The following is a 21,229-nucleotide window of genomic DNA, read 5'->3' on the forward strand; positions in this document are numbered from 1 at the left end:
TCGACAGCGATCTGATTGGTGGAAGGTTTGAGAGACACTGTTGGGCCAATCAGGATGTACCACAGTAATAAAAACCTGCCACACATTTAGGAAAACTCCCAGACCACACAACATCAATAATAAAGCTTTTTATTGGGACATTCATTCTACAAAAGTGGAACAAAATAAATATGTAACATCGCTCCTCTATCCCAAAGAACAGACTATGTGAGGATGATCTCTGCACTTTGACCTCAACCCTGGCAGGTAGAGAAGATCGTGACCTTCTGTCTCATGTCAGCCAGAAGGTCCAGCAGTTTGGCTTCCAGGCCAGTCAGCCTCTGGGACTTCAGTAGGACCTCATCCTGTAGACTATGCAGAGAGTCTGCTTTACCTGGACAGAAAATGGGGGGGAGCAGAATAAAGAGAAGGAGAGGAGAAGGGAAAAGGGAGGGAGAATGAGAGCAGGAAAAGGGACAGAGGGAGAGAGGAGAAGGGAGAGAGAAGGAGAAGGGAACAGGAGAAGAGAGAGGGAGAGAAGGAGAGGAGAGCAGGAAAAGGAACAGAGGGAGAGAGGAGAAGGGACAGAGGGAGAGAGAAGGAGAAGGGACAGAGGGAGAGAGAAGGAGAAGGGACAGAGGGAGAGAGAAGGAGAAGGGACAGAGGGAGAGCGAAGGAGAAGAGAGAGGGGGAGAAGGGAACAGGAGAAGAGAGAGGGAGAGAAGGAGAGGAGAGCAGGAAAAGGGAAACAGGGAGAGAGAAGGAGAGGAGAGCAGGAAAAGGAACAGAGGGAGAGAGGAGAAGGGACCGAGGCAGAGAAGGAGACCAGGTGAAGGGACAGAGGGAGAGAGGGGAATGTTTGTTTCATTAATACTCATCACATCATTTCAGATTTCACCTCAGCATTCAGTGTCTTTTTCAATGTGCCACAAATGCGTGTGCATATATATATATGTTAGCAGATGTACATGTCTCCTTGCCATTCCCCATCCGTACCTGCTAGTGTCTTTATCATGTCTCCAGTGTCCTGGGCCAGAGAACCAGCCTCCTCCTGCAGCTTCTGGAGACGAGCCCCTGCTGTCCCCGTCCCATCGCCACGCCCACTGGTCCTCTCTGCAGCACGCAGCTGCTCCAGCTGCTTCTCCAGGGATGCCAGCTCCTACAAACACATTAGGCAAAGAGACAGGCCATGAGTTGAGCACAAACTCATATACAGAGATGGACATACACGAGCAAACACACGTACACATACACAAACTAAACTCACCTTGGCCGCAGCGTCTGCCTCCCTCTTAGCTTTATCGGCCTCTTCTGTTGCATTCTGGGTCAGCATATCTCCAGAGCGCACCAGAGCCCTGAGCCCCTCCAGCTGAGGCTTCATCCCCTCTGCCAGGGCAGACACCTCCCCTAGTGCCTTCACCGCTGGAGACAACTGGGCCTTGGTCTGGAGGGAGTCAAAATAAGGATGTTATTGGGGGGATGGAGAGAGGAGGAAGGAAAGAGGAGGATGGAGAGAGGAGGGATCAAAATGAGAGGAATAATACAGTAAGAAGCTGTTTAATCGATGTAGGTGTCAGACTAGTTTGGAAGCGGATTTGTATTCATCTCTGGCTCACCTGTGTGAGGTTGCTGCTGATGTCATCCACTATGTCCAGGCTCTCCTGCACTTTTTCCTCCAGGCCAGAGAGGGAGCCCTCCACTGTAGTGAAGCCCTCCAACAGCCCGTCAACATCAGCCTTCACACCCAACGCTGCGTCCCTGTCACACAACAACATTATAGCAATGTTACAGCAACCTTATTACAATGTTCACAGCAGTCACAACAATGTTAAAGTGACCTCAGAAACCATACAGAATTGTCATTAATTACAACAACTAGTTATACTTTACTTAAATTCATAGAAGATACTTAAAGACTTGAAGATACTTTACTTAAATGAATGTGGCGGTGGGGATGCTGGGGGGTGCCCGCACTTCAGACGGCTATATCAGCCCACTAATACAGAACTAGTAAAAGCCCAGTGCACTAGTTTGTGTGTATGTATTGATATGTAGGCTATGTGTGCCTGTTTTAAATTGATGTAGTTCTGTTCTTGTCTATTAATATTCTGTATTATGTCATGTTTCATGTTTTTTATTTATTTTTTATTTTACCTTTATTTAACCAGGCAAGTCAGTTAAGAACAAATTCTTATTTTCAATGACAGCCTTGGAACAGTGGGTTAACTGCCTGTTCAGGGGCAGAACCACAGATTTGTACCTTGTCAGCTCGGGAGTTTGAACTCAACCTTGCGGTTACTAGTCCAACGCTCTAACCACTAGGCTACCCTGCCGCCCCGTTTTGTGTGGACCCCAGGCAGAGTAGCTGCTGCTTTCGCAAATAAAATACCAAATACCACTATTTTTGTTGCACCCTCAGCACCCCTACTTCCTGTGGCTAAGCTTAAATGTCTACAGTACATAACCCTGTCTTAAGACTGACAAAAGAGGTCATAAGGTGTTATACCTGGCGTCCCGGGCCTCCTGTAGCAGGCGCCGGGCGATGTCGAGCTGTGGTCCAGCCTGGTCCAAGACCGCAGTGCTGTCTGGGAGTCCTGCCGCCAGGTCTCTGATCTCCTGGAGCTTCCTCTTCAGAGTAGCCAGACTGACAGGCAGCTTGGCATTCAGGATCCACTCACTCACTGTGCTGATGTGTGTCGGGTCTGATGATGGGTCTGGAGAGAGGGAGAGAGAGGAGGGAGGGAGGGAGGATATAGAGGGGAAGATGGAGGATGAGAGAGAATGGAAGATAGGTGGGGGAGAGGGAGGGAGAGAGGAGGGGTATGTCCTTACACTAGACACTCCCAAAAATGCTATACTACTACTTGAATACTTTTACTAAGAGTAAATAAGTAAGTGGTTATTGAAGGTACTGGAACATAACTGTCAATGTCTCACCTGACAGGAAGTCCTTCAGCTCTTTAACAAAGTCTCTCGTCTCCTGCAGATCTGCATCCAGGTCATCCCTGGCCCGCCTCATCTGATTGTCCAGATGGTCTGTGGACTGTCTGACCTTATTGGCTGTGTCCTGTGTTTCCTGGATCTGTGAATTGAATGGAGAAAATAACAAAGCATTGAACGCCACATGATGAAACAAACCACTTGAATAACTAGTTATGTCCTTCATGTAAGTATTAAAACACTGTAATAAACGCTTAGAAACATACAGTAAACAAACAAAGTGTTAGCTCGTACCTGTGCAGCGGCCTGTGTGATCTTCCCATTGAGCTGCTTCAGTCTGTCTTTCACCTCCTCAGCATCACTCACAGCCCGGGTCCCCAGAGGCAGAGCCCCGACGCAACTCTCTCCACGGCCACAGGGGGGCGCCCCCTCTGCAGGGCACAGCTCACCATCACACTGAGCAGGGGTACAGGGGGCAAAGCGCACGCTGCCACACACCTGAGAGACAGGGAATAACAATACACATTCACATTTAGGTGGAGGTACGGTTAGGGCAGGGTTTAGGGCTAGGTTTAGGGCTAGGGTTAGGGCTAGGGCTATGGTTTGAGTTAGGACTAGGGCTATAGGGTTCGGTTTAGGGCTAGGGCTATGGTTCGGGTTAGGACTAGGGCTAGGGTTTGGGTTAGGGCTAGGGCTATGGTTTGGGTTAGGACTAGGGCTATGGTTTGGGTTAGGACTAGGGCTATAGGGTTCGGTTTAGGGCTAGGGCTATGGTTCAGGTTAGGACTAGGGCTATGGTTTGGGTTAGGACTAGGGCTATAGGATTCAGTTTAGGGCTAGGGCTATGGTTCAGGTTAGGACTAGGGCTATGGTTTGGGTTAGGACTAGGGCTATAGGGTTCAGTTTAGGGCTAGGGCTATGGTTTGAGTTAGGACTAGGGCTATAGGGTTCGGTTTAGGGCTAGGGCTATGGTTCGGGTTAGGACTAGGGCTAGGGTTTGGGTTAGGGCTAGGGCTATGGTTTGGGTTAGGACTAGGGCTATGGTTTGGGTTAGGACTAGGGCTATAGGGTTCGGTTTAGGGCTAGGGCTATGGTTCAGGTTAGGACTAGGGCTATGGTTTGGGTTAGGACTAGGGCTATAGGGTTCAGTTTAGGGCTAGGGCTATGGTTCAGGTTAGGACTAGGGCTATGGTTTGGGTTAGGACTAGGGCTATGGTTTGGGTTAGGACTAGGGCTATGGTTTGGGTTAGGACTAGGGCTATAGGGTTCGGTTTAGGGCTATGGTTCAGGTTAGGACTAGGGCTAGGGTTTGGGTTACGGCTATGGTTTGGGTTAGGACTAGGGCTAGGGTTAGGACTAGGGCTAGGGTTTGGGTTAGGGCTATGGTTCGGGTTAGGACTAGGGCTAGGGTTAGGACTAGGGTTAGGTTTAGGGCTATGGTTCAGGTTAGGACTAGGGCTAGGGTTTGGGTTAGGGCTAGGGCTATGGTTTGGGTTAGGACTAGGGCTAGGGTTAGGACTAGGGCTAGGGTTTGGGTTAGGGCTATGGTTCGGGTTAGGACTAGGGCTAGGGTTCGGGTTAGGACTAGGGTTAGGTTTAGGGCTATGGTTCGGGTTAGGACTAGGGCTAGTGTTTGGGTTAGGGCTAGGGTTAAGGCTAGGACTAGGGCTAGGGTTACCTGCTTGGCAGTGGGTGTGAGGTCAGGTTTGGTGTTCAGCTGGTGGTTGAGTTTCTCCAGGTCTCTGGTGTTGGCTGGTTGGACCTGGTTCTGGAGGTCAATGGCATCTTTTCTGACTGCTTTTGACTGGTCTACAGTCTTCCCACTAGCATCAACACTTTTGGCAGAGTCAGTTGACTCGTCATAGGCATCCTTTATGGAAGAAAAGGCCCCTGAGAGAGAACCAACCAAGAGGACAGAAACAGGTGTGATAGCAGCCATAATTTAGCTCAAACCAAAACAGACTGGCATCAAGGCTTTGGTTCTGATTTTGATTGTGGATTCTAATTTCCAAACCCTTGTTTTTGCCACTCGACACATAGATGGTCCTCCTAGCTCTGTGGCGGCGTCTTCCTCACCTGCATTGTTGGAGTTAACAGAGTTCCTGAGAGCATCTCTCTTGGTGTTGTACACCAGACCCAGGCCGTCCAGTAGAGCCTGGAGTTCGTCCAGCTGCGTGCCTAGCTCAGGGGCTCGGCCTTGGGGTGACAAATCTCCATCCACCTGATCCAACTGGACCCTGGAGGATTATAATGGAGATGAGGGACAGTGAGCTGGGTAATGAAGGACTGTAGTCTACAGGAAAGAGGTGTTTAAATGTATGCACTGAAATTTTGAGAAGCAAAGCATTTAGCATTTAGACATTCTAAGTTTGCCGGGACATTTGAACATCCCCCACCTTAGCCTGCGGAGCTGAGAGAGGGCGTCGTTGACTTGTCTGGCAGAGGGAGGTGGCAGTGGGAGAGAGTCTCGTATCTGGGTGAGAGTGGCCTCCAGGGTTCTGATACGGGGACCCAGACTGGTAGGTAACGAGCCCCCAGGAAGAGAGGGAATCCTGGACGAGAGTCTCTCCAGGCCCAGGGTGAGGTTCTGGATGTTTGAGTCCAGAGAGAAAAAGCAGGAGGGGCAGACCTCACAGTCAGGGAAGGAGTCACAGTGGCCACGGGTACAGGCATCGCAACGGGCACCTGTGACACCCAGCCGGCACCGGCAGGCCCCCGTACGCTTATCACAGCCTCCTGGCTTTGTGCCTCCAGCAGCACACTGACACGCTACAGAGAAAGGGAGAGAGGGAGGAGATGGAGAGAGAGAGGGAAGAGAACAGGGTAACGAGGAGAGAAAATTATTGTTACTTAGTCTGCCTATTGGATTGAATTATCAAAAGCATTGAACAAAGCATGTTTAAGAGCCTTTGAAGGTTTCTGTGACAGAACACGACAGGGCACTTACATCTGCAGCCAATGAGTGGGTCTCCATAGGTGTTGTCGGGACATTCTGTACAGGTACGACCTCCGAACCCTGACCTGCACTGGCACTGACCCGTACTCTTGTCACAGGTGTCACCGTGGGAGTTGGTGGGGTCACAGCGACAGGGCTCACAACCACGGGGAGAGGATGGATTCCAGTAACCATGGGAACACAGCTCACAGGTCAGCCCCTGGAGATGAGGTTGGCAAGGACACTGACCACTCACAGGGTCACACACACTGGACAGGGAGCCCTCTTTACTGCACACACACTCTGGAGAGAGATAGACACAGAGTCAGATGGGGATAGATCAACCCCACAGTATGGGGAATACAGCTGTAAGTAATCATGACGTGAGACTTTATGAATTGCCTATCCAGGGTCAAGAGTGAAAGATGACGCACTGTTGCAGCCCAGAGGGTTGGAGGCGGTCAGACCGTAGTATCCCATCTTGCAGCGGTCACATTGCGATCCATCAACATTGGCCTTACAGCGACAGGACCCTGTGACGTCATCACACTGATCCCCATTCTCCACCCCCTCAGCACTGCAATGACAGCCTGTACAAAACACAGGGGAAAAAACAGAAACACAACAATAATCAAACACAGCAAAGATATTGCAACACTGCGACCTAATGTGGTGGTGATTAAACCTATAGTAGGAGAGAAAGAGGATTAAAGGCAGCAGTATTTTATTAATACATATTAAACTACGGTTTTAAGATCACTCACGTATGCAGGCATCAGGCCGGTCCATGCTGCTCCGGTGATTGGGTTGGTATCCAGGGGCACAGCGGTCACACTTGGGTCCAGTCGTGTGGTGAAGACAGCTCTCACACATACCCCCACTCCTCCGTCCGCTCGACTCATACACATCTGGGTCGAAACGGCACCGCTGGGAATGGTTGTTACACTCACAACCTACAGTGGGCAGCACCATGGGAAATAATCAACACACACATCTGTGACTGTATATGTTCAGTCAACTCACACACATCAGTCTTCACTGAGTTATTACTTATAGTTGCTGGTTGTGCGATACATTAGCAAAGTCATCCTATTTCTCCATACTTGTACCAAAAATATGTATTCGGTGTATTAAGGCATTAGTGGTTGCGTACGTTTGCAGGTATGTGTGTCCCCCTCCTCTGCAGGTCTCCAGGGCAGGTCGTTGTAAAGATCTGCACAGCGCTCACAGTTTATACCCGCTGTGTTGTGTTGGCATTCACACTGAGCGCTGACCTGCAACACATACACAGAGTTATAAACCCACTAAAGAGCCATTCACTTGTGCTGTAACTGTAACCTGCGTGTTTAACTATATGTACCTGTGTGTTGGGTAGCTGGTTAGTATCTGGCAGACACCGGTTGGCATGGCCGTGGCAGAGGCAGGTGCCCATCACTCTCATCTCTCTGAGGGCGTAGAACAGAGAGGGAGCGCGGCCCGGCAGGCGGGGCACAGCACCCAGATTAGTCATCCTCACTCGCAGGCCTGACAATCCTGATACCTCTGTGGACAGAGAGAGCTGTCAGTCACTGGGCAAAGAACCTCATTGGATCAGGATTGTGTCAATCAAGAAATGTGTAAGTGTTTCTGGAGGAGAGCATGTGCTAAATGGCTTAAATGTAATTTGTAAAGATTGGTGGTCCTTCTGTAGTACAGTTGGTAGAGCATGGCGCTTGTAACGCCAGGGTAGTGGGTTCGATTCCCGGGACCACCCATACGTAGAATGTATGCACACATGACTGTAAGTCGCTTTGGATAAAAGCGTCTGCTAAATGGCATATATTATTATTATTTTATATTATGTAGTTATATTGTCCATAGCAACCGTGGGGGGACGTTATGGACGGGTAAGCATCTTACCTTGAATCTTCTGCCCATTGGGGACGCTGATGGTAGAGAACTGACGCAAGGGGCTGAATTGAATCTGTTTCATACAATGAGCAAAATCAAAAAGAGTACAGAAAACAACTTATTTGTGGTACAGAGGCAAAATATCATGGGAATTTTCTCCGGTTTTCAAAGTTGTGTCCCCCTCCCTTACCGTCTGGTCCTGGTAGGGGTTAGTGGTGGCGGGGGGCAGAGTGTAACAATACGTCTGGTCCAGGGAACGTGGCGTAATCATGGCAATGCCAGGGAAGGCCGATCTGCAGTCGGAGGCCATGTAGAGAGCAGGTTGCCATGTTTTACCGTTATCCAGCGTCCTCTCCACCACCAGCGAGCTGGGACGAGGACCCTGTGTAGAGGCAACAGGAAAATCAGTCCATCAGATTCTACTGTACTTAAAAAGACTAATTGGCCCTTCCACATTGGAAAAGCCCTGTCCATGCTGGTCTGGTGGCTGGATCTTACCTTGAATGTCAGAATGAGGGTGTCCAGCTGAAACAGGTTCTGTAGGTCCAACTGTACGGTGACCGGATTCACGTCTAAAAAAACATAGGTTTTGTTTATTTTCTGGATCACAACAGGACATAGTTTTAGGATGGATCTCAGCACTAAGACATGTGTTCTTTAGCTTTGTATCCCCTCACCTTTCCTGGCCTGCCACCACCTGTTGGGTCCAGCAGTGGATAGAACATCCTGGATGGTGTGAGCCAACTGACTGGATGGGTTCCTGGAGTCACAGGGACAACACTTCATCTTCGACTGAAGGAGAGAGGAGAGAGAGAGAGCGGGAAAGAGAGAGGTAGGGAGCAAGAGAAGGCGGGAGGGAGAGGGAGAGAGAGAGAGAGAGAGAGAGAGAAAAAGAGGTAGAGAGAGATAGAGAGGAGAGAGAGATCATTTTAATACTACTTAGCATTATATTCTGCATTTGGCAACCTTTGTCTTGCATGTGCATGTCCCCTGACCTCTTTTTGTGATGATGAGTCATTGGTCATTGGTCAGGACACATTCAAACAGCATGTGAGTCGTGGGAGGTTTCTGTGCCCTTACTTTGACAGGAAATGCTAGTTTACCAGACCAATATGGACTAAGGGAACGTATAGCAATCACACAGCAACAACACATATCAGGGTATCAGTTCCTCCTCCAACACAATGGAATCTCTCACAACGACCAATGTGCAACTAAATGTTCATGTGGATTTTCCCACAGACACCATAGATAACATTGAGCTAAAGCCTTCAATTTTTGTTCTCTCTCTCGCTTTCTCGCTCTCTCAATTAAATTTCAATTTAAGGGGCTTTATTGGCATGGGAAACATATATTTCAATTGCCAAAGCAAGTGAAATAGATCATAAACAAAAGTGAAATAAACAAAAAATGTACTGTCACGCTCTCTCTCTCTCTTTCTCGCTCTCTCTCATGCTCTCTTCACACACTCTCTCTCACACTATCCCTCTCTCTCTCTTTACCCTGACATCTCCCCTCTCCCTGAATGGGGTGTCCAATCACAACCAGGACCCTGTGACATCATCACACTGATCCATCAAGTCATTGTCAATAATATAATGCTTTTAGCAAAAAATGTTTAGCTTTACTTTATCATCTGTAGAATCTATGAAAATAGAAAGGTTCAGAACTTTTGTGAAACATCACAGCATAGTTGAAAAATATATAGCAAATAGAAGTAGTGGTAGTGGTAGTGCTAGTGCTAGTGGTAGTGGTAGTGCTAGTGCTAGTGGTAGTGGTAGTGGTAGTGCTAGTGGTAGTGCTAGTGGTAGTGGTAGTGCTAGTGGTAGTGCTAGTGGTAGTGCTAGTGGTAGTGGTAGTGCTAGTGGTATGGGTAGTGGTAGTGCTAGTGCTAGTGCTAGTGGTAGTGCTAGTAGTAGTGGTAGTGCTAGTGGTCATGCTAGTGGTAGTGGTAGTGCTCGTGGTAGTGCTAGTGGTAGTGCTAGTGGTAGTGGTAGTGGTAGTGGTAGTGCTAGTGGTAGTGGTAGGGGTAGTGCTAGTGCTAGTAGTAGTGGTAGTGGTAGTGGTAGGGGTAGTGCTAGTGCTAGTGCTAGTGCTAGTGGTAGTGGTAGTGGTAGTGCTAGTGGTAGTGGTAGTGCTAGTGGTAGTGCTAGTGGTAGTGGTAGGGGTAGTGCTAGTGCTAGTGGTAGTGGTAGTGGTAGTGCTAGTGGTAGTGCTAGTGCTAGTGGTAGTGGTAGGGGTAGTGCTAGTGCTAGTGGTAGTGCTAGTAGTAGTGGTAGTGCTAGTGGTAGGGGTAGTGCTAGTGGTACTGCTAGTGCTAGTAGTAGTGGTAGGGGTAGTGCTAGTGGTAGTGCTAGTGGTAGTGCTAGTGCTAGTGGTAGTGGTAGTGGTAGTGGTAGGGGTAGTGGTAGTGGTAGGGGTAGTGGTAGGGGTAGTGCTAGTGCTAGTGGTAGTGGTAGGGGTAGTGCTAGTGCTAGTGGTAGTGCTAGTAGTAGTGGTAGTGGTAGTGGTAGGGGTAGTGGTAGTGGTAGGGGTAGTGCTAGTGGTAGTGCTAGTGCTAGTAGTAGTGGTAGTGGTAGTGCTAGTGCTAGTAGTAGTGGTAGTGCTAGTGGTAGGGGTAGTGCTAGTGCTAGTGGTAGTGCTAGTGGTAGTAGTGGTAGTGGTAGTGGTAGTGCTAGTGCTAGTGGTAGGGGTAGTGCTAGTGCTAGTGGTAGTGGTAGTGCTAGTGCTAGTGGTAGTGCTAGTGCTAGTAGTAGTGGTAGTGGTAGTGGTAGGGGTAATGCTAGTGCTAGTGGTACTGCTAGTGCTAGTAGTAGTGGTAGTGGTAGTGGTACTGCTAGTGCTAGTAGTAGTGGTAGTGGTAGTGGTAGTGCTAGTGCTAGTAGTAGTGGTAGTGGTAGTGCTAGTGCTAGTAGTAGTGGTAGTGCTAGTGGTAGGGGTAATGCTAGTGCTAGTGGTACTGCTAGTGCTAGTAGTAGTGGTAGTGGTAGTGGTAGTGCTAGTGCTAGTGGTAGGGGTAGTGCTAGTGCTAGTGGTAGTGGTAGTGCTAGTGCTAGTGGTAGTGCTAGTGCTAGTGCTAGTGGCAGTCTACTTCATAAATAGAACACTAATGGGAAGGCTCTTGTGTAACACTAGTGGAGTTTTCCAGCCCTGGGTTTGCTACGTGTATTATGTGACCCAAGATCACTTGCTACACACACACACACACACACACACACACACACACACACACACACACACACACACACACACACACACACACACACACACACACACACACACACACACACACACACGTACGTCCTTCACTAACCTTAAATCATCCACATCACTGTTCTTACTGCTCTCACTACCTCCAAACCCTGTTCCATTGATCAATCAATGACATTTTATTTGTTCAGCACTTTCTACAAAATTCTTTAAAAAATTCACACAGCTCCACCGAGCCATGCTTGGAGTTGGAGCTTGACCACTCCCCTCACCTCCAACCGGGCTGTGTTCAGTCTAACCTGTGCCCCTTCCCTGACCTTCAACCTCTTACCACCCCTTGCAATCTTTTTTTTTTTTTTTTTTACAAATATAGAACAGCAACTCCTCCCCCTCTCCACGACAACCATAACCGACAACCGTACTACATATATAGTGTATTCTGAAAGTATTCACTTTTTCAAAATGTTGTTATGTTACAGGCATATTCTAAAATGTATTAAATTGTTTTTTCCCCTCATCAACTAACACACAATACTGCATGATGACAAAAAAAGTATTCAGACCCTTTACTCAGTACTTTGTTAAAGCACTTTTGGCAGCGATTACAACCTCAAGACTTATTGGGTATGACGCTACAAGCTTGGCACACCTGTACTTAGACAGTTTCTCCAATTCTTCTCTGTAGATCCTTTCAAGCTCTGTCAGGTTGGATGGGGAGCGTTGCTGCATAGCTATTTTCAGGCCTCTCCAGAGATGTTACATTGGGTTCAAGTCTGGGCTCTGGCTGGGCCACTCAGGGACATTCAGAGACTTGTCCCGAAGCCACTCCTGCGTTATTTTGGCTGTGTGCTTAGGGTCGTTGTCCTGTTGGAAGGTGAACCTTCGCCCCAGTCTGAGGTCCTGAGCACTCTGGAGCAAGTTTTCATCAAGAATCTCTCTGTACTTTGCTCAGTTCATCTTTGCCTCGATCCTGATTAGTCTCCAAGCGCGCTGTCATCCGCCTTTTACTGAGGAGTGGATGCCATCTGGCCACTCTACCATAACGGCCTGATTGGTGGAGTGCTGCAGAGATGGTTGTCCTTCTGGAAGGTTCTCCCATCTCTGAAGAGGAAATCTAGAGCTCTGTCAGAGTGACAATCGGCTTCTTGGTCACCAACCTGACCACGGCCCTTCACCACCGATTGCTCAGTTTGGCCAGGTGGCCAGCTCTAGGAAGAGTCTTGATGGTTCCACACAAATCCCATTTAAGAATGATGGAGGCCACTGTGTCCTTGGGGACGTTCAATGGTTTAGAACATCTTTGGTACCCTCCCCAGATCTGTGCCTCATGTCCAATCAATTGAATTTACCACAGGTGGACTCAAAACAAGTTGTAGAAACATCTCAAGGATGATCAATGGAAACAGGATGCACCTAAGCTCAAATTGCGAATCTCATAGCAAAAGGTCTGAATACTTAAGTAAATAAGGTATATCCAAAGCATGATAAATGTGCAACAATTTCTAAAAACCTATTTTCACTTTGCCATTATGGGGTATTGTGAGTAGATTGTAGAGTTTTTTTATTATGCGTTTTAGAATAAGGCTGTAATGTAGCAAAATGTGGAAAAAGTAAAGGGGTTTGCATACTTTCAGAAGGCACTGTACCTCCAATTGCCCTCTCCTCCAACCCCCTTGTGTCCACTCCCCTTCACCTCCACCTGAGCTTGCCCTGGCCGGAGCGGGTTGAGGCTGTGGCTGGAGCAGAGACTTGAATTGTGAGAGATCCCATTAAGGTCATGGCATTGTTCCACACTGGGGGAAAGGTCTCTCTGCAATGGATGTTTCAACACCAGCTGCGGCTACTGTCCAACTGTCCAACTCTCTCTCTCTCTCTCTCTCTCTCTCTCTCTCTCTCTCTCTCTCTCTCTCTCTCTCTCTCTCTCTCTCTCTCTCTCTCTCTCTCTCTCTCTCTCTCTCTCTCTCTCTCTCTGTCTCTCTCTCTCTCTCTCTCTCTCTCTCTCTCTCTCTCTATATATATATATATATATATATATATATATATATATATATATATATATATATTGCTTCCTGTCTCTCGTTTGCTTGCTTAATCTCTTTCTCCTTCAGCCAATCCCCCCTCTTCCTCCATACAACGATTTCAAAAGTTAACAGGCAAGTTTCCAATCAGATTTTGTCAAACAATCTAAAATCTGCACGGTGCACACACATATGCACACACATGTCCTCACACATGTCCTCACACATGCACCCACACACACAAACGCAAACATTTACTGTGGATTCAGTGTATTAATACATTGTTAATACAATGTTATATAAAGACAGAATTATGTCCACTAATGTGTGAACTATTGCCAGTGTTGTATAACAACTTTATATTGTAATGTCATTGGGCGGTAATTATGTAATAATATTATTCATGTATTTTGGTAAAGTCAATGTGAATTGTACCATAACCAATGGTGTTGGAAAGAAGGATATGTATATTCTACTGTACTGCATGGAGAGATGAATGCATGCAGTGTCCATCAACCCTGATTCAATGTATACCCATGGCAAGGCTCTAAATATGTATCCCATGCAAAAACTACATCCGCAATCAAACCAACAACTTTGACTGTCAGAACCACAGTGATATCTAAATACATATACTGTGGCATCAGCCTTGACCCTGGTCTGTCTGTGTGTCTATTTCTGGACCAGTGGTCAGCCTTGACCCTGGTCTGTCTGTGTGTCTATTTCTGGACCAGTGGTCAGCCTTGACCCTGGTCTGTATGTGTGTCTATTTCTGGACCAGTGGTCAGCCTTGACCCTGGTCTGTCTGTGTGTCTATTTCTGGACCAGTGGTCAGCCTTGACCCTGGTCTGTCTGTGTGTCTATTTCTGGACCAGTGGTCAGCCTTGACCCTGGTCTGTCTGTGTGTCTATTTCTGGACCAGTGGTCAGCCTTGACCCTGGTCTGTCTGTGTGTCTATTTCTGGACCAGTGGTCAGCCTTGACCCTGGTCTGTATGTGTGTCTATTTCTGGACCAGTGGTCAGCCTTGACCCTGGTCTGTCTGTGTGTCTATTTCTGGACCAGTGGTCAGCCTTGACCCTGGTCTGTCTGTGTGTCTATTTCTGGACCAGTGGTCAGCCTTGACCCTGGTCTGTCTGTGTGTCTATTTCTGGACCAGTGGTCAGCCTTGACCCTGGTCTGTCTGTGTGTCTATTTCTGGACCAGTGGTCAGCCTTGACCCTGGTCTGTCTGTGTGTCTATTTCTGGACCAGTGGTCAGCCTTGACCCTGGTCTGTCTGTGTGTCTATTTCTGGACCAGTGGTCAGGACTCACTGGGAGATTGACCCCGAGACATATATGCTGAAGGGACAACACTGTTCACTGTCTTGGCTTTATAGTTATCTGTATGACACAATATTTCAGGTAAGTATAGTCTGCATCAGACCCTGCCTGGCCCTGGCCATTCAGTGCCCTTGGGCTGCGGGCTGCTAAGGACAACATGGAGAAACTCTTCCAGACCGCTGGAATCTGACCAGAAGAGTTAGTCTGCCAATGTAACAGTCTGTATCAAAGTGTATGTGTATTTCCAGCTGGCCGGCTCTCTGGACCAGAGGACAGACACTCACGCCAAAGATGCATGGACCATGATACTGCTTGGAGATATTCCTGGGCCCTTATCCACAAAGCATCTCAGAAAATGCCCTAGGAATCCTGTTCAAAACTGTTTTAAGACAACAAAAAAACTCCCAGCTCAGAGTAGGTTTTAGGATGATGTTAAGACACTGCCCAGACAAACCCTGAAAATAAACTCATAAAGTTTATCTCAGCTGGTAATCACGACAGTTTGAGCTACCACAAAGAAAAGCTAGTGATGAGGCTCGGTAACATTGTTGCAAATGATGGAGGATAATCAATCACGATGAGGCGTGACCAGCCGTGAACTCTATAGCAGGCTTCCGACAACCACGGTGAATGTGACTGTTCATCAAATGTTGCAATGGTAAACGACTGATAGAATTTTCACGATCACTTTGCCTACTTGTAATTATTGTCTAATATGTTGGCATGCACAATCATTTTAAATAGATAAATCCTGATATTTTGAACAATGTGATATGTATATTGTACTGGTTGCAAAAATAATAATTTTGATCATATTAACGTTATATCAACACACACGTCACTCCCATTCAAGAACTCTAAATCGCTTTTGGCACAGTAGGCATCAAGTCACTTGCCAATAATGTTGCATAAAATGTTTGTATGGTCTATCATTAATCACCAAACACATATACCCTAGATGGTGTCAATTGCCCAACTCAAGGCATGCCCAATTTCTACATATTTTTTTAACAAAGTGATATTGAGCTCCAAAGGGATAACTTGAAATAACATGATTTAGGTTAATTAAATAATCAAAAGAAAAATAAATGATTATTTCCTACCCACTGGACAAAAACTGGTTGAATCAACATTGTCTCCATATAATTTGAACCCCCAAAATATATGTGAGGATGTTGAATAAACGTGGAACACAGATAGGATTTGCAAAAAGTCATACATTTAAGAACATTTCGTCTTTTTTTCACCCAACTTTGAACCTAAATCCAATCTATTGATTTCAGGTTGAATTCGCATTAGTTAAACCAAATGTAAATCAAAACTAGATGTTGAACTGATGTCTGTGGCCAGTGGGTATGGGTTATAAGTATTTAGCCAGATATATGAATTAGGCCTCATGTGAAATCATTGTCGAAAGTGCAAGAGATACATGTAGGTATAGATTCTTTATGAGTTGATCATATAGGAATATCAAAATATTATTTAAACTCCAAAACAATTACTGTTCTATGGTGCAGGAACCACTGAGACCCCTTTTTCTATAATCAAGACACCTTAAAGTAACTTTACAGTCATTCCCAATTTCTATGAAATATGACCTATAATTAATTGCAATATGAGTGAAATACTTTTCATTTTTTTATTAAGTAAGTTAAAAAGCAGATTTTGTGTGTTGGAATCGTGTGGGGATACCCCAACAACAGAATGGTGTGGGCGTATATCAGTCATTAAAAATATTAATGCGAGTAGATCACTGATTGGCCGAGCCAATGAGCCAGAATTTTTTTAACAGTCTGTTTGAGAGACAAGGTGGGGTTTTACATTTTTTTTTTTTAATGTATGCTTTGGCCACAAATACGAGTATAAGACCAGTCAACAGGATTATTTGGGAATTAGGTAGCTCTTTCCTTCAGTCAAATTACCTTAATGGGTGGAATATTATTCATATTCTCCAGAATTTCATAGTTAATAAACAAAAAAATCCCCCAAAAATCAGATGTTTCAACATCAAACGGTTTTGTTATTTTTCAGTCATCTGTGATGTATATAAAGTGTAATATTGGGATGCAAGCACAAAATTGAATAGATTTCTATATCTGACATGGTATATGTGTATTCTTTCCTTTAAGCCCATAACCATGTGTGTGAGGTGTATACTTTTGTTTCAAATTAGATTTGTTTAAGACTACCAAGACACGCGCTGTGTGACCATGATTTAGCCGACTGCAGTAAAAGGTTAAAGGTGCAATATACAGAAATGCCGTTTCCTTTGTTGCTAAAAATTCTAATAGTTCGCCTAATTTCAGTTTATGTGACAAAACAAGCACTCAGAGTGGAGAGAATCATTGTGCCATCCAAACTGCAGTGAAATGTATTTTCAATAACCAAAAATATTATATTTTCAGCTGTTTGAAGCTGATGTACAAAACCCGAAAGTAAAAGACGCAAAAACTAAACTTAAGGAAGCATAGAAATGGCTCACATAGAACACATCTACCGCTTCTTAGACTGGCTTTCAATGAGAATTCATTTTGATGGGTCGCCTAAAAAGTAACACATTGCAGCTTTAACTAAATATACATTTTGAAAAGTGAGATTTTCACTGGACAGTTACTTGAACTGCATAGGACAGCTCATGAGGTTTCATGCATAGCTTTTACATTTACATTTAGCCACTGACTAAAAAATTACATCTTTACATCGCATTTTCAACTCTACTGATAGTTGCGTTAAATAGCCAATGTTCCTACTCAGGTCTTGGCACATGCACTCTAGCCAACAGCTTGAATATACAGTGCAGGTAGGTTAGTCTACATGATGAGATTATTATGGATAAGAGCAAGAATATTTGACAAACATCGATCATCATGAATAAGACTCTCAATGTTTGTTGGAATGGAGCATCAAGACCACAGTGTACTTTCACCACCCTGTGAAGTTCATCATAACTTATTCATCCTTCGCCTCATTTATTTTACTAGGCAAGTCAGTTAAGAACACATGTTTTTTTTAATGACGGCCTAGGAACAGTGTCTTGTAACTGCCTTGTTTAGAGGCAGAACGACAGATTTTTACCTTGTCAGCTCGATGATTCGATCTTACATTTACATTTAAGTCATTTAGCAGACATCTTGCAACCTTTTGGTTACAAGTCCAATGCTCTAACCACTAGGCCACCTGCCGCCCCTTATAAACTGCATGGTTTCCAAGTGGTAGTGGGAGGTCTACACACCATATCGTCACATGACTCCAAGTTTACTTCGATATGATGGTTATTATAGGAGAATTTGAGAATAAAGGCATTTCCACCGCATTTCTCACATAGTTAATTTTACAGACATAAAAAGATCCCACCATGTCGAACAAACAAATTATCTGTCTGCATTTGTAACATTGTACCGAAGTTTCCATCACAGATGTCATGATTTGTTTTTATATGGTATGACTGGAATAAAAACTAGATGGAAACGTTGTTGATATCTCTCAAATATTAGTATCTTTCCACATTTCTACACAGGGAACAATGGATAATTCTATAAAGAAAGGAAAAAACTTAACCACATAAATATACCGAATGAGTATAAACCATGGAATGAAATTAGGTCACAGTGTGGAACCTGATATGGTTAGTAGGCTCGACCTGGTGTCGGAGCCAGCTATTGGCTAAGATCCCCTCCATCACTGAGTAAAAGGGGATCAGCCTTTCTTATCTCATCTCTGATTGGTTCATACTAAACCCTGATGGAAAATCGCTTTGAACCATGTTGGCTTGTTACTATCTGCAACTCTCTGGCCACTGACAGTGCCAAGGTCAGGTCAAGGGTAGAGATGAGTGTTGGGCAAGAGAGAGGAGAAGTTAGGCCCATCTGGTTATTCAAACTTCGCCGTATAACTGTGCCAAAATAAATCCAACCATACCCTTCAGAATAGATCTGTCAACACTGGATAGGAAAGCCAAGGCTCCTATCCTCTTTCTCTATCTCTCCTATCCCTCTCTTTCGCTGTCTTCCAATATCCTCTGCAGGGGCATGGCGGGCACCCTGCCCAGTCATTATCAGGTCATGCATGCCACTGCCTGGACACTGAGTGATAAAGCCCTGGCACACTGTACTGCTCAACTCTCCTTCTGGCTGACCCAGCAGATATGGCAATCTCATCCATTTCTACTGGGAAATAAAGTATTTCATTCTAATCGACCATTAGATGGTTTAGCACAGCATGTCTTCCATCATCAAATGCAGTCAGTCCACCAAAGAGTTTGATACTGTACAAAGAGTAGTGATTGCCTTGCCGCAGGCCAAGCAGGTGGCTACAGTAAGCACACACACCTGACAGAGATTGCATAAAACAAGCAAAGATTAACACACATGGACGATGGAAGAAAAAAAATCCGCTCTGGGAGAATAAAGTTGATCTAATCTACTAATTTTATTTTATGTCACATTGTAGTACTATTACCTATGGAACTATCCAGCCTGCACAATAGGCAGTACAGTTACAGCATGTTTCACCACCTGTTCATTTCAACTCCAAGCATGAAGCTGTAAACTCTGAGGACATGCAAAATGGCACCAGGAGAGAAGGAGAGGAATCCAACACCACAGTGTCCTTCCTTGTCCTTAGTAGCAGCTTAGTGATAACTCTGTGGCCTTGAGAGGAATGCCAGTGGAAATGCAACTCATTAGTCAAAACATAATGTCTAGGTAACGCTTTTCAGATCACATCTTGCTAGTGTCCACATTGTCTCAACTGTACTGAATGATACAGAGTGTGTCAGAGAGATATACGATCCACACCCACAGCCTTAACACATGACTCAACACATACAGTCAATCAGCTATACTACATCAACACTCCAGTCTAGACCAGTTTCTACGGCCTGGGGCACCTTTCTCCCACATGCCCAACATTAAAAACATATTTCATGTCTGTGTTGTGTGATCAACACATGCATCCAGTGAAACACAATCACTTTAAGTAAATATTCAAATACAAAAGTGCTGGAGTTTCAAAAACTCAAACCAGAACCACCAAAAATATCTACAGTCTGGTGTGTGTGTTTGTATGGTGCGAGCACGCGTGTGTGCCTGCACAGACAGAGACAGCCTGGTATTTGTGAGAGCAGAACTTGCTTTGCCCAGCAACACCAGATGAAGGGTGTGGCTCAGATGAAAGACTTGACTGTCAATCAAACACGCAGCACCACAAATTAAATCAGAAATATTTTTCCTATGTTCTCCTTTCACCTGGTTTCAGCCCCACGTTTGGCTTAAACATTGATGTTTGAAAGTTAATCAATCGCCTCAAAACAGCATATTTGATTGTTCTCTTGTTCCTTTGAAATCAAATAAATCATTCTCTATCCAATGTTTTTCCAAAGACTGTAGTTGCAACATCTGGCACTGTGTGTCTCTGGCACCAGATCCAGACGTTTTCACAAATTACACCAACCAGTTCTCCCCTGACCCTCAATCCACCCTCTCCATCGCACCCCTTCACTCCCTCCCTGTTCTCCTACTGTGCATGATGAGACAGAGAGCAGCATGCACAACCAAGCAGTCTGTCCATGTCTTCTGTCTTCATACATGCATGTCTGTCTGGCTCACTGGCATGCCTAAAGATATAGCTACTCTTCAAACCGGAAATGTTGTAACACATTAAACAACCTTGGTGAACAACTCATAATAATTAAGAGCTACAACACCTCCTAATTGCCCTACTTTCCCCCATCTCTTACAGTGCCGATGCACTAGCATTAAAAGGGATTGCGCTTGACAAAAACACCCTGGGTAGAGAAACAGCCCATGCCTTCACTTGAAAGTTTACACAAACTTATGTATACACTCACAAAACTAACAACGTCAATGAGATCTACTTGTCTTTGTAACATATGAGGTTCTTTGTGTCTTTCAGAATAGTAAGAGTAGGGTCGTACCTGTCCGAAGGGGGTGCAAAAGACCTCCGAGCCGGTGAGGCCGCAGGTGGAGGAGGCGTGGAGCTGACGGTCCCTACCGAGGAGCAGGTCTCCCATAGGGGGGTAACAGGCCCCCCGAGAACAGTCCCTCTGTGTCGCAGCCACTGCAGTCAGGGCTGGGGGAGGGGATCAATTCATCAATCAATCAATCAGAATCATACATATTTCCTCATATCCTACACAAAACTATCACAACAATCTAGATGTTAATACTAAAATGAACTACAAATCTTAATGAATTTAAATGTATATAACTGTAACAACTCATCAATCATTTTAAATGAGAAATCAATTAAACATACCTGCTAGCTGGAATAAAATCCACATCTTTGTTTCCTGCTATGAGAAATTCTTTGAAAGACAAAAAGACAATAAACAATAAAGGCAACACAACAATTTAAGAAATAATTGGTTGACTAAATAATTGGAAGAAATGTACAACACAGGAAATGTATAAAGGCAAAATAAGTTGAACTCCATTGAAAAGAAAAGGTCCAATCTCCAGTGAAAGTTAATCAATCCAGCTCACTACTCACCAGTTGTAGGTGTATGTATGTGGACACGCGTGTGTGTGTGTGCTGTTCAGAATCTGTCTGTCTAAATGTGTGTGTGGGTTCTTGGATGTGTCCTTATAAACACTGTCTCACCTGGGCTACAGAGTGTGTCAGAAGGTAGCTGGCAGACACACCCTTCCCCTTTTCAACCACACCCTGATGGGATGAATACACACACACGCATACACACAGAGGCACGCAAATACACACAGTCGTATTTAACTAATCTTTGATTCCCATTCAAAATCCTATTTTCTCTAACCCTGCCCCTAACCCTAACCTGACAATCTAACCCTACACCTAACCCTACCCCAAACCCTAACCTGAAAATCTAACCTTAACCCTAACCCTTAACCTAACCCTAACTCCTAACACTAACCCACCTACACACCTACACACACACACAAA

The 21,229-nt window shown here is 45.3% G+C and overlaps 1 protein-coding gene across 1 annotated transcript; it reads right to left on the minus strand.

Annotated features, from left to right (window-relative positions):
* Window positions 1–113: 113 nt before the first annotated feature.
* Window positions 114–20,921, minus strand: LOC118377614 (laminin subunit beta-3). Its single transcript, XM_035764564.2, has 22 exons — window positions 20,804–20,921; window positions 20,570–20,618; window positions 20,229–20,383; window positions 8,422–8,536; window positions 8,243–8,316; window positions 7,935–8,126; window positions 7,754–7,817; window positions 7,215–7,396; window positions 7,008–7,128; window positions 6,619–6,807; window positions 6,289–6,444; window positions 5,867–6,157; window positions 5,316–5,688; window positions 4,996–5,156; window positions 4,598–4,809; window positions 3,214–3,417; window positions 2,917–3,061; window positions 2,486–2,693; window positions 1,596–1,737; window positions 1,247–1,423; window positions 976–1,138; window positions 114–373 (listed from the first exon to the last, which is right to left on the minus strand). The coding sequence occupies exons 2-22, from the start codon at window positions 20,592–20,594 to the stop codon at window positions 234–236; spliced, it is 3,489 nt and encodes a 1,162-aa protein (XP_035620457.1). The 5' UTR covers window positions 20,595–20,618; window positions 20,804–20,921; the 3' UTR covers window positions 114–233.
* Between the last annotated feature and the right edge of the window lie 308 nt (window positions 20,922–21,229).

The sequence above is a fragment of the Oncorhynchus keta genome, chromosome 21 (genome assembly GCF_023373465.1).
Source record: "Oncorhynchus keta strain PuntledgeMale-10-30-2019 chromosome 21, Oket_V2, whole genome shotgun sequence".
Lineage (NCBI taxonomy): Eukaryota > Metazoa > Chordata > Actinopteri > Salmoniformes > Salmonidae > Oncorhynchus > Oncorhynchus keta.